Consider the following 13886-nt stretch of genomic DNA (forward strand, 5'->3'; position numbering starts at 1 on the left):
TAGCCCCATTCCTGTGGGGAGAAGGCAGCGCAACCACTCTGGCTGTCGGCTCCATAAGTCACTAACACCTCCCCCAGGAATATCCCTGCCTCCTGTGCACCATGGGCTCCTGTTGCTCGCATAGCATCTGATATGTTGCCAGCATTGCAGAGGTCAGCTAAGGATAAACTCTTCTTGCACTCTTTTGTTACAGGAGATTATAAAAGAGGCTGCGCAAAAAAATATCTGCCAAAATGAGAGAAGGATAAAGAGCAGGGGAGTGGGGGTGGGTGGGGGGGATATGCATGTGTGTACTAAAAAAGGCACCCAAAGAAATGTTTAAGCCTCTTTGGACGTATGTTGGCCTGACGGGTAGACATGAGTTAGGACAACGAATGGTAGTGAAGTTGGTCAGGTACTTAAATCCAACGTGAAATAAACCCCTCTAGCTTTATTTTCTCACCCCGCTCCCCCAACGAGATCAACCCGATCACAGCGGGTTGGAGATCAACACTGGACTAAAGTGAAGACCCAGGAATGCATTGTGTAACATACACCCCCTCCCGCCCCTAGAGCCACCAAAACGAGCCAGGCAAATCTAGCTCCGCTGTAAGACCACATGAATCTAAAAGGTGGTGGGAGAGGAAGAACCAGAGAAACGTGCGGGAAGGGGGGCACTTAGCGACAGTTCCCAGGGAGGAGGATGGACATAGGGAAGGGCTTGACAAACAAAAACGCTTGTTCTGGCTTTGCGGAGTAGCTGTGCTCAGACAAGGGCGATCTTTCTGCACCTGGAGTCTGTTTGGGAGGCAGGCTCAGGCTAGATGTAAGTCAGGAAACAGCAGCCGGGAGGAAGAGGCACACGCACAAAACCAGAGCGAAACAGGCTTCCTCCAAAGCCAAAGAGAAAAGAAGCCGGAGCAGAAGGAGTTAATGGGCTGACCCATAAAATCCTTCTCAAGGGCAGCGAGGCTTTGGAAAGAAAAGTAGGGCTGATCCGAAGGGGTGGGGGCGAAGGAAGGAAGAAAGTTGTGAGTGTGTGTGTGTGTGGGGGGGGGGAACTGATATAATTGTGCCTCCCAAGAAAGGTACAGGAGATCAACTCGCAGAGTAGGACAGGAGCCCAGCCCAAGAACAGGAAGGGGATGCTGCTTCCTTTTGAAGATAGCCACGGAAAGAAGCTAGCAAATGCTTTACCAGCGTGAGCAGTGTGGGCTCCTTCCTTAAAAGCAAGTTTTCTGGAGTGGAGACTTAGAGAGAGAGAGAGAGGAGCCCAAAGAAGAAAGGAAGGGGCTATGGTTTCCTGGCCCCGCTGCTTTGTCTCTGGCTCCCTCTGCCTCTGGAAGATTAGCCACAGGACACAAAGATGCCCCGCTGGTCACTGCACGCCCAAGTTCAGTTTAGTTGGTGCTTCTTGCCTTTTTAGCCCGATCGCTTTCTCCGAGGGAGCAGGACGCGCAGCCCGGCAGCCTTTAGTGTAAGCTGAAGAGGGGGTTGCCTCCTAACTCATCTCAAGAGCTTGGTGGAGGCGGAAAAGAGGGGAAAAGGGAAGAAGAGCTTGGAAGTGTCAAAGGAAAATTGGTGCCAGTGGAGGCAGCAGAAAGGACAAAGCAAATTAATTTGTTGCCTTTTTGTGCGTGTGCCAGGTTTTGGAGATCTTAAAAAAAAAAAAAAAAAGCACACAGCCCCAAGCCCCAACCCCTTGGCTGGCTCTTATGGGAATGAAACACTCCTCCCGCTGCCTGCTCCTAAGGAGGAAAATGGCGGAGAATGCTACTGAGAACACCGAGGTAAGGAAGCGAGGCACAGGGACCTGTCCCCCGGACCCCCATCCCCGGACACCCCCCCCCCCCCGCGAGCAGCAGCAGGTGCAAAACTTTCCCCGCGCCTTCTGCTTGCTCCTGCCACGGTGGCGGCTGCGTTTTTGCATGGCCCCTGCCCTGGCTGGGTTCCTCGCGAGCAGTGCGTCCAGCCCTACATGGCAAGAACTTTCCGCCTCAATTTGCCCTGCCCTCCGGCGGCAGGCTTTGATCCGAAGCAGCTCCGAGTGCTTTGCGGCTCGGGCAAAGGAAGCGCTGGGCTCTTGGGCCGTTCCTGGACGGAGCAAACGCTCCTCAGGCAAGCGCTGGGCAGCCGGGTGTGCAGGGGGCTGGGGAGGGGAGGAGGGTTTTGGTTTTGGGGGGAGAGGGGGGGAGGAGGAGGCAGAGCTCCGCAGCATCCCGGGCAGCTCTTCGCAGACCTGCCAGGGAGTTAGGGAGCCGGGTGTCTGCAGCACCTGGGAGAGCTCCGAGCGCGGCTGCCAAGGGGAAGGAAGCAGAGCCCCCGGCTCCGCGTGCAAGCTGGCGGGTTGGCCGGGGCGGTGGAGAAGGCTCTCGCCTGGCTTGGTGAGCCGCCCCTAGGAGCTCTCCAGGGTGCTGCAGAGAGAGAGAATATTTTCGCGTTAGCTCCGTGTCCTTTAGCAGCCTCCCCCAGCCTTGCCCTGCTTTCCTCTGGAGACGCGTCCGAGCGGTAACGGGGTCAGTAGCACCTGATACTCACTGAGCTCGCCGTGACCTGGCGGAGGCTTTCCAGGGGCTGTGGCTCGTCTCTTGCTCCCGGGGGAAAAGAGGCAGAATCAAATCCTCCGGCTGCCTGCCTATGGGAGAGCGAGCGAGCGCCAACCGCTCGGCTTCTATTAATAGGCTATGCCCAGTGCTCTTGCTGAATATTTAACGTATGGTTCCCCGATATGCAGCGCCGTGAAATGTGTATCCATCATGGTATTGCATGCTAACCAACTCACACTCCTATTCCGCTTCAGCCTCTCTCTCTCTCTCACACACACAGCTGACCTCCATTCTCTTAATATCCCTGCAGAGGTAAGGCACGAGCCCGAGCTTCTGTCTGTTTCCCCTCTTTTACCGCTATTTAAAAGGGATTAGCCCCAAACCCCCTCCGTCTCCCTTGCAGTGAATCCTAACAGCGTCTGCGTGGTAGGGACACTAATCTCTGCAAACGGGTGTGTGGGGTAAAGGTCCAGGGACGTGCTTCACTCGCCCTGCTATGAGAAGAGCGGAGTTGTCTTAAACGAATATAATTCCAGCAATAAATCAAAGGAGCATGCCTGCTCCTGCGTTACAACCCCCTCGAGTACCGTGGTAGAAGAGGCTGCTATAAATAGCAAGGAGTCAGGCAGCACATCTGTAAACTGTCCTAGTACGAATGGCACGTACTGTACCAGAGGTCCCAGAGTCCTGCCCAGTACTGGAGGCAGAGGAGATAAGCCCAGCTGCTTACTTTTAGAACCCTTCATTGTCCTTAAATGGGGGCGGGGGTGCGGGGAGGGACATATGAGCTGAACGCATTAACTTTCTCTCTTCCATCTAAACTTGATATCGATGCATTGGGGGGGGGGGGTGTCTATCCCCTCTCCTGCTGTCTTGTGCAACGCTGCACCCACTGCATTATGCATCTGCAGGGATGGCTTTCTTAAAAAAAAAATGCACTCGGAAAGGAAGTGTATCTTGGTTACGGGCTAGGTTTTTTGCTCGTTATAATCTATGCAAATGCAAGATTTGTGAAACGAGAGCAAAATTATAGACTGGACTAGTGCAGATAGACATTTTCTATTGTATATGTCTATGCATGAAGCCAGCAAGGATGCATTGATAACATCTGGTAAAATATTGTCTCGTTTATTAGCTTAATTTTCAGCTGTTAACGTTTCTTAATTTTTAAAAAGGAGAGAGAAAACGAGAGCCCCACATAATTAGAAATGCAACAGATTAAATATTGGTGTATTTTTGAAACTAGTTAACTATCAAACATCCTTATTCAGTAAAACCATAAGATGCCGAGTTGGGGCTCAAACCTGCATTCCCTGAGCCTCCCTCCCCAAGCTCATCCAGAAGCCAGGGGCTGTTTTGGAAGCAGAAAGAATGTAAGATAGGGCCCTTGGTTTGTGTTCTTATCATAATGAAGTTATGTAGTATCCTCAATTGGTGTCAACTGACTCCACCTGAAGTCAATGGAGTGACACTGATTTACATCAGCTGGTGATCTGGCCCATACTCTTAATTTTCTAAAGCACTAAGGTACTAGGGTGACAGGCAGTATATAAAAAAAGTGAGACACTCAGACAGATGAGCAGTTAAAACAGTTAACAAATAGCCAAAACATCACTGCCAAATTATTCTAAAATCACCTGGGTCTTACTCATATTGATCTGAAGCTCTTAATAAGACAATTCTATACATTTAGCATTACCATTTTGTGATAAAGGACAGTGGATTACAGAAATTCACCACACATATAACAGCATTATCTAAGATCATCCTGGCTACAAATACTGTATGTCAAGCACTTTTCTTATACCGTACTGAGTTTAAAAAAAATAAAATAAAAGAAATATAGACCCAGTCCCAGAAACTCCTGCTCATGCGAGAAACCCCAGTGAAATAAATGGGACTACTTGTGAGTAAAGGAGGACTATTCATGCCAGTAGGGGATTTACAGGGTTAGGCCCATATTTTATCAATTTCTAGACATTTACAGTGTTAACACTCTTTTATATGCACTTTGGGCTAGACCCGCAAAGGGATGTCGGTGCCAAAATGCCACTTTAGGCATCTAACACAAAAATTTAGATCAACTCCCCTGCTCAGCTGCTGACTAACCCTGTAGACACTGACATTCTTTAGATGCCAACGTTGCCCTGGCAAAGTCAACATGGTGCCTAAATTTCTGTGTGTGGGCATGCACAAATCTGTCTAAATCCTGTTGCTGCTTGGCTTCTCAGCACCTAAGCCCTAGTGGGATCCTCAAAATCCCCCACCTATCTTGTCTGTGGGGCCTGATCTAGAAGGGATTTTTAGAGGCCACTTACGAGCACACCTACTGCATTGCCCCCGGCACAAAACAATACTGGAGGAGCAGGTGGTGCCCCCCACTAGTAGAATTTGTTCCACTTTGTATAAAGAATGCGATATTCATTGGGTCAGGATGAGAGACTGAGGATGACTCTATACCCCAGTGGTTAGGGCACCCACCGGGGAGACCCAGGTTCCAGCTCCAATAAATGTTTATTTTATATTCAGTGAAACAACTTCAACACGAGAAATTGAGAGAGCCCTACATCAGAATATGCCATAGCCCAGGTAGTAGGGAAATCACCTGGAGGTAGGAGGGCTGGGGCCAAGTACCAGCTCTGACCACTGGACTACAGGGTATAAGGTCATCACCTCCTCCTGAGTTTTTTCTTTTTTTTTGAGAAAGAACTGAGCTGGCTTGGGTACTTAACGGCTTCACAGCTGTGAAGCCCAGGTGGAGATCGGCATCTTCCTCCAGTCCAAATGTAGGCACCTAACTCTATTTGAGGGCCAAGGCTTGGCCACACCCTTCTCCTCAACATTTCACTTCTGGCTAGCTTAGGTGGCCCCCTGCTCAGCGTGCTGGCTTCTCTGAATCACACGCAATCACCGACATGAAGGTCACTATCTTACAACAAAAAAACTTCAAATCCAGACTCCAGCGAGAAACTGCTGAATTGGAATTCATTTGCAAATTGGATACTATTAATTTAGGCTTAAATAGAGACTGGGAGTGGCTAAGTCATTATGCAAGGTAGCCTATTTCCCCTTGCTTTTTCCTACCCCCGCCCCCCCCAGATGTTCTGGTTAAACTTGGATTTACACTTGGAGAGTGGTCAGTTTGGATGAGCTATTGCCAGCAGGAGAGTGAGTTTATGTGTGTGTGTGTGTTCCCGGGGGGAGGGGGTGAGAAAGCCTGGATCTGTGCTGGAAATGACCCACCTTGATTACCATGCACATTGTAGGGAGAGTGGTCACTTTGGATGAGCTATTACCAGCAGGAGAGTGAGTTGGTGTGTGTATGGGGATGGGGTGGGGGGGGTGAGAAAACCTGGATTTATGCTGGAAATGGCCCACCTTGATTATCATGCACATTGTGAAGAGAGTGGTCACTTTGGATGGGCTATTACCAGCAGGAGAGTGAGTTTGTGTGTGGGGGGGCGGAGGGTGAGAAAACCTGGATTTGTGCTGGAAATGGCCCAACTTGATGATCACTTTAGATAAGCTATTACCAGCAGGACAGTGGGGTGGGAGGGGGTATTGTTTCATGGTCTCTGTGTGTATATAATGTCTACTGCAGTTTCCACGGTATGCATCCGATGAAGTGAGCTGTAGCTCACGAAAGCTCATGCTCAGATAAATTGGTTAGTCTCTAAGATGCCACAAGTACTCCTTTTCTTTTTGCAAAGACAGACTAACACGGCTGTTACTCTGAAACCATTCTTAGGAGTCTAATTCTCCCCATGCAGTATGTGGGGAGCCACAGTGCCTAACCTCGGGCTGAGGCTTCCGCTGGGTACCAGGGCAGCTGAAGTTACTCATTGCAATGCTGAGTGTAAGTCCCCTTTGTGGATATAGTCCTATGGGCCTGATTCAATGTCCAGTGAAGTGAAGGAGAGCCCCACCATTGACTTCAATGGGCATTGTATCAAGCCCTGTATTTATGTATGAGAAGGCCATTAGAGCTCTATTTGCCAACATTTCTACAAAGAAATTCATTAGCAGGGCCTTTTATATTTCTTTATTTATACAGCACCCTGGGTGCACATGGTGCTTTACAGAAAAATAAAAGACGGGGGGCTGAAACCAAAAGCCCTCTGTGCATAGTATTCACAGTGAAGTCAATGGAAGCTCATCTCATGGCTGGCTTGTAAGATTTGGCTCAGGTCTCTTCCTGACGAGTGTACAGTCCAAAAGCCAATACTGCAGAGCTTTATTCTCAGGAACCATCCCACTGACTTCAGTGTAGGGCTATTCATGGGAATAGGGCTTTGGGATCAGTGCCTCAATTATGGGACTGATCTTATAAATCCTTATTCACATGACCAGTCCCATTTACATCAGTGGGGCTGCTTATGTGAGTAATGGGTTCAGAAATGGGCCCTATAGCAATAATGGAAGACAGAAAGATAGAAAATAAAGGGAAAGGAGAAATTGCTTTTGGAAGAGCATTTATGCAAAGTGTCCCAAAAATCCCTATTGTTGCACTTGCATAGATTGCTCGGTCTATTCTTTTAATGTGAATGGGCATGGAGGAAGGAGATGTCAGTTCTAGAGCTGAGTTTAGCAATGGAAAACAAGTCTAAAGACATGAGATTTCAGGAGGAGACGGTGTGTGCTTGATACATAGTCTTATAGAGTGTAAGGCCAGAAGGGACCACCACATTATCTAATCTGACCTGCTATACATCACAGGCTCCCAGTACCACCCAGCACCTGCACACTAAACTGAACAACTGAAACAAGACCAAAGTATTACAATTGTCAGGAAACTTGACAATTGTGTGCCACAGGCAGAGACTAGGAGAGACTGAGATGCACCAGGGCCTGAGGCTTCTGGAATGTCAGGGAAATAATTAAGTGAGATGTACAGAGATAATCCTGGCAAATGACCCACACCTATGTGCTGCAGAGGAAGACTAAAAAACCCCAGCGTCACTGCCTATTTGACTTGGGGGAACATTCCTTCCCGACCCACATATGGCAATCAGTTAGACCCTGAGTATATGAGCAAGAGCCAGCCAGCCAAGTACCCGAGAGAGAGAATACTCAAAGTCACCTCAGAGTCCCTGGCCCACTCTGTCTATCTCCATTTGTGACCAACTTTGATACTTCAGAGGAAAGAAATTAAAAAAAAAATAATCTCCCAGCATACATTGGCAGGAACAAAATTCCTTCCTGACCCTTGTCAGTGGCTGTTCAAGGTGCAGGGAGTAGTGTGAAAAAAAGGCATGAAGGCATGAGTGATACAAGGACTTTATAACCTGACTGCTATAGTGATAGGGGTTATATACATAGCTGAAGTCTAAGTCCCCTGTAATAAACCATCCAATGATTATATGCATCCACATGTACCATTTACATCTCTGACTGATGTCATAGTCCATAGGCTGTGGATTTGGGGGCAGGAGTACATGGGCCAGGGCCCAACCACTTCTTGGCTGGATCAGACGTGTGTGGTGTTGCAACCCTGTGTGCCAGATTGCAACACCACTCACTCAAATTTGGATGGGGTGGGTGTAGGGGTTTATGGGCTGAGGAGAGGAGGGTCAGGTTGCTGGTGGTGATGAGGTGTCTGAGAGGGGAAGAGGAGGGTCAGGCAGGGGGAGAAATCTATGCCCCCCACTTTACTGCATTTTGCAGGCCCTGTAATAGCCCTATTTTTATTACGATAGAACCTAGATGCTCCAGCTGAAACCGGGCTCCTATTGTGCTAATTGCTGTACAAGCACATAGCATGGCAGCCTGTGCCCTGAAGACCTCAACATCTAAAGAGATTAAATAAAGGATGGGAGAAAGGAAGTACTAATATCCCCATTTTACGGATGGGGAACAGATAGATTAAGTGATCTGCTAAAGGTCACACAGGATGTGTGTGGAAGAGCCAAGAAATGAATCTCTTGAGTCCCAGTCTAGTGCTTCAACTCATAGACTTTAACATCAGAAGGGACCATCGTGATTATCTAGTCTGAGCTCCTGCACATCGCAGGCCACAGAACCTCACCCACCCACTCCTGTAATAGACCCCTAACCTCTGGCTGAGTTACTGAAGGCATCAAATCATAGTTTAAAGACTTCAAGTTACAGAGAATCCACCATTTACATCAACCTCCCTCTATACTTACAGAAAGTCCTGGTTCTCTTCCATGGGTACAGAGGGCCACAGACACAATGAAAATCATGTGATTCTGCTGTACCCTCTGGTATGCAGGATGCCAGTAGTCCTTAAATATGGATGTGAACTCTGAATACTGCAGAGCCCAGATCTGTGAAAGCTCCTTCTCTGCCACGGTGGATGAAGACATTAAGGTGGTCTGTGTTAATGAGAAGCTCAGTGGATCTGCAACCACACAAATCCACCAGCCACCCCACTATGGATGGATGAGTGGGAAAACTGTGATGGCTACTTGCAGCCCTGAGTCTCCACAATTACTTTGTGGCTCATGAGTACGATTTCATTTCCCAGGCACTCCTGTGGCATGGGATTTGCTTTTCAATGAGTAATTAAAGTAAAACTCAACACAAACTAAAAACCTATTAGGAAGATTTTTGCTATTGCAAGGGGCAGCATGGCCTAGTGGCTAGATCATTGGTTTGGGACTGAAAAGACGCAGATTCTATTCCTGGCTCTGCGGCTGGCCAGCTGGTTGACCTTGGACAAATCATTGTCTCAGTTTCCTCATCTGTAAAATGGGATAATGATATTGACATCCATTGTAAAGTGCTCTGAGACCTACTGATGAAAAACACTAGATAAGCATAATGTTATTTGTTTCAGTACATGACTTCAGAACTCCATGCATGAAAGAATACCGCCGAATGAAAGTTGCTTACACCAAGAGAGATGGGACAGGAGGGTAGTGGAAGTGATGATGGACTCTGACTCATTCTGAGGCACAGTGCCAGCCGGGTTGTAGCATGTCACCACTGAGAAAACAGCTTGTGACATGTCTTTCAACTGTATTGAGCGGTCACGTGTCCCAGAATCTTGTAACACTGGAGAGCAGACAGTTGCAATGCCAGCTGTGATGATAAACAGCGTATCTGAGTTGTATGGACCAGATCCTTAGCCCATGCTCCAGTCAGAGCTGTCCGGGAAACAGTGTTCCCATCCTGTGGGAGTTTGAGATTTTGAATATTTTTCTCATCCCAAATCAGGACTAAAAGTCAAAATTGTGAAAATGTTTGTGAATCGATACACCAAAAACCATTTCAGCTTGGGTCAAGTGTTTCGATAATTTTGAAACTTAGGTTAAAACAGGTATTGACTTGGGAGAGTCGTGGAAATTGACCCTGCCCTGCAACTACTTTTGATTTCAACAAATCAGCATTTTCTGATAAAAAACCCATATTTTTTTCCAGAGACGTCCCAGCTAGCTCTACTCCAGCTGCTTTGTGCTGCTGAGACAGTGAAAAGCAGCCAGAAAGTTATCCTAAAGGGGCACCTGAGAATTCCCACTGACACAGGGGAATGTTCAAGTAGTGTAGAGCTTGATTAGGGAGCAAAGCAGAGCGCATCCCATTCCATCTTATCCTCAGCTGGTGCCTTGCCTCTGCAGCCAGTATAACTTAGACTACCCCTTCAGATGCTCTAATTTATAGTGGGGGCTGTTTTGGTTTTTAGCCAGTCCAGGATTGGGGGAATGGAACTCTGGCTGAGAACCACGTTCCCCGCCCCACTCCAGTTGTGCAGGACATACATTTGGCTCAGGTGAGGATTATGCCCAGTGTAATTAAATGCTCTCTATCCCTACTCAGAATTAATACAACGTTCAGGGTTGTGAAATCAAACACTAAAAAGTCAGGACATTCCCAGAATTAGGGCATCTCCTACATTGTTATCCTGACTCATTATAATGAAGGTATTTTGGGGTGTGCATTAATAATATAAAATAAGATCCAGGAATGTTTATATTTAATAAGAATCATAGAACTTAGAGATAGACAAGACCTACTGGATCCTCTGGTCTGTTTCCTTGCCAGTATAGGGTCATTCACTATAGCACATTTGTTGATGTCCGGTCTAATTACTCATATTGTCAAGGCCTGGCTTGACAAAGCCCTGGCTGAGATGATTTAGTTGGGGATTGGTACTGCTTTGAGCAGGGGGTTGGACTAGATGACTTCCTGAGGTCCCTTCCAACCCTGATATTCTATGATTCTATATGCTGTTTTGTAGTGTAGAATGTGCTGTTTGTCCTGGGGTCATTAAGGGACGGATTGTGCTTGCTTTGAGGCTGTTGTTGTTCTACACTAACCCAAGAGAGCTCCAGGAGTGTGCATGGAGGAGTGCATGGAGAGTGTGTACTCTTCACAGGAACATGGGAATTGCCGTCCTGGATCTGAGCTTTGGTCCACCTAGTTCAGTGTCCTGTCTCTGACAGTGACTGGCACTAGATGGTTCAGTAGGCAGATGGGGGATAACTTGTCCCCTTTAGGATGGACCAATCTGCTGCCGCTTGGGTGGCTGCGTCAGAGTGGAGAATGGAATTAGTACTTTTGCCTCCCTTCCACCCAGCCCTCCTTGCCCTGCTTGTGGTGATTTGTGCTAGGAGGGTAGCAGACTTTTGTTCCCAAAGGTACCAGGAGGGGACAAGGGACAAGGCACATTCTAGTCATGACATTACACTAACCTCTTTTACTTGTAAACTAGTTTTAGATCACCGATAAAAATAGTAGTGGCCGGTGAATGGCAAAGTCAGTTGCTTTGGGCTCCGATTTCAGAGCATTCTGCTGGTTAGTACGCTGCCCACCAGCTTCAGCAGCACGCTTGACTTTGATCTAGTCTTGGTTCCCCTGAGCTGTGCCAGCACTTGCTTCTGCCTGGCTGTTTATGCATGGAGAAGCTGCGTAGCGTTCTTTGTGCGCTGCTCCTGAGCATGGTGCCAGAAGTGTTTAATCTAAAGCCTATGGGCAGAGAAGCTGGCTGTTATTCAGAAGACTCATAGGCTGTTTCTGGGAGTTGGAAGCCTAAGTGAATGAGCCAGATAGGAGCTAAATACCTGCAACTCCTATTGACTTCACTGGCCATGCTGGGATGCTCAGCAACAGCACCTGGTTTACAGTCAAGCCTGTATTTTGGGGACTGAAGGGAAGGGCCAGATGGATTTTAAGTTCTGTGATAACTTGGGGTTTCCTAACCCATTTTTCTTTCCTCTGTGGGAATATTCCCTAAATACAATAACATAAAAACACGTCCATATTAAGGAGCAAGGGAACTACTCTTAGAGCCAGATGTGACTCCTCAGCCACTAGCATGTACTGGCATGCTACAGCGGTGCCCTCACAGAGGTACAATGCCACCTGCAGTTCAGCAGTTGCCCACTCTTAGAAAGCATGCAGTGGGCAATCCTCTACCCCTTCTCATGGCCAGCTAATGTCACTTGTGAGTACTGTCTTTATGGAGATTTTGTGTGTCCTGAGCACTGAGAATATGACTGTGTTCTGCTGCTACACAGAGGCACAAATGAGTGGAAAGTCCCTTGAGCCTTTTCCCCACCCTTGAGCATCTGCAAAAGCTGGACACAATTTAGCTCCTATAATGTAATAGGAAATTATATGGCCTTTATGATGGAGAGTGTATTGAACCTTGTGGTCCTGGAGATGCCTTTCGCCTCAATCTAATAAAATAAAGACATAATTTTAAAAGGCAGCGAAAATGTTGTCCCTTTTGTCTGCAAACACAAAAATTGAGTCTTGCTTTGAAAAATTGGAATGGAAGATGGATTATTTTGGTTTCATTGGATTAACAATTTGGAGAGCTAGACATCAGAATTGGAAAGGAGGAGGATTCAGACAATCACTGCCAAGACTGCTTTTTTGAAAACTCTGTTAAGTGCAGTGATGGAAAATAATTTCTCCTTGTATTCTGAGAGTGAAACGTTACGGCATCATAAATAAATCTGATTGTCTTGGCTTTCCAGTCAGAAGTGAAGATTCCAGTAACAAAACATATGCAAGGAAATTATGGAGAGAAAAAATTCTTAGCTGAAATCTTAGACCTGGGCACAATAAATAGAGAAGTAAGCGTTAAGGTTAAGGTGTTGGCCTCGGAATTGGGAACCCACATTTAGCTTCCTGCTTGCCACAGACTTCCTGTGTGACCATGGGCAAGTAAATGAGGGTACATATACACTTCAAGCTGGGGATGTGATTCCCAACTCAAGGAGACATGCTAGGACAATGAGAGCTAGTGCGCTAAATATAAAGGATAGCCGTGGCAGCACAAGGGGCTAGCCGATCTGAGTATGTACCCATTTGAGATGCTAGGCATGTACTCAGGCTGGTTAGCCTCTCTATTTTTAGCGTAATAGCTTGATCAGAGCTAGCTAGTGTGGGTATGCCTCCCTGAGCTGGGGATCACACCCCCATCTCAAAGTGTAGATCTACCTTGAGTCTCTCTGTGCCTCAGTTCCCCATCGGTGCATGTAGATAATACCCCAGCTCTACCCTAACAGGAGCATTATAAAGATGGTGAGGCTCTCAGATACTATATACAGATTAAAGATACTATATACATTAAAGATGGTGAGGCTATCAGACACTATTTACGGATGGGGGCTGTATATAGATCATGTAAGATCTGAGGTATGGGATACACCTACTGTACTTGACTCTGACCTAACTTACAGTGGTATATCAGGAGTAACTCCACTGAAGCCAATGATGTTACACTGGTGTAAATGGAGATCGGAATCAAGCCCATGATGTAGTATCTTGCCTTTTTTCTCCCTCATTCAAGCTCTTTATTAAGTCTCTGGGGGAGTATGCGGAGACAGGACTAGAGTACATTTTCTCTATTGAAACAGAATTTCTGTCTAGCTGCATACAGCAGCTGATGTAAATCAGCATAGTCCATTGAAGTCCATGGAGCTCTGCCAGCTGACACAAGCTGAGTATCTGGCATGTTGTTTTTTCTCCTGCATGCTTTGATGATTTTTCTTATAGTGTTTATGGAAGATGAATATTTTAATAAATAGGGTTTATAAAAAAAATGAATAGTAAACACAGAAATCTATGTTAAACTGATGTTTTGGGTGAAACACTTCTTGTTCATCTATTTACACAGCAAAGATCAGGCCACATCCGAGAAGCCACTTCTTTTCCCTCCCCCCGACAATCAGATTTAGCTTCTTGCCTAATTGTACAGCTCAGCCAACTGATGCAAAAGGAGACATCACATTTGACCTTCAGTCACATCGGGGTCTAGTCTCTTCTCTAGGGTCCCAATGCTGTGAAATATTAAGTGCCACCAACTTTGATTGACTTCACAGGCAGCATTTCTGAGGGTTGAGCCCCGTGGGTATGTCCACACTGCAAGTGTAAGTGTGATTGTAGTAC

The 13886-nt window shown here is 46.9% G+C and overlaps 1 protein-coding gene across 1 annotated transcript in view; it reads left to right on the forward strand.

Annotated features, from left to right (window-relative positions):
- Positions 1–634: 634 nt before the first annotated feature.
- PRMT8 (protein arginine methyltransferase 8) overlaps positions 635–13886 on the forward strand; it is a 99804-nt gene continuing 86552 nt past the window's right edge. Inside the window, exon 1 of the mRNA XM_084617801.1 lies at positions 635–1769. Coding sequence (XP_084473927.1) covers positions 1695–1769 — 75 coding nt within the window. The 5' untranslated portion in view covers positions 635–1694. The remainder of the gene's footprint in view (positions 1770–13886) is intronic.

The sequence above is a fragment of the Lepidochelys olivacea genome (genome assembly GCF_965140295.1).
Source record: "Lepidochelys olivacea isolate rLepOli2 genome assembly, chromosome: 1".
In the NCBI taxonomy this organism is placed as follows: domain Eukaryota; kingdom Metazoa; phylum Chordata; order Testudines; family Cheloniidae; genus Lepidochelys; species Lepidochelys olivacea.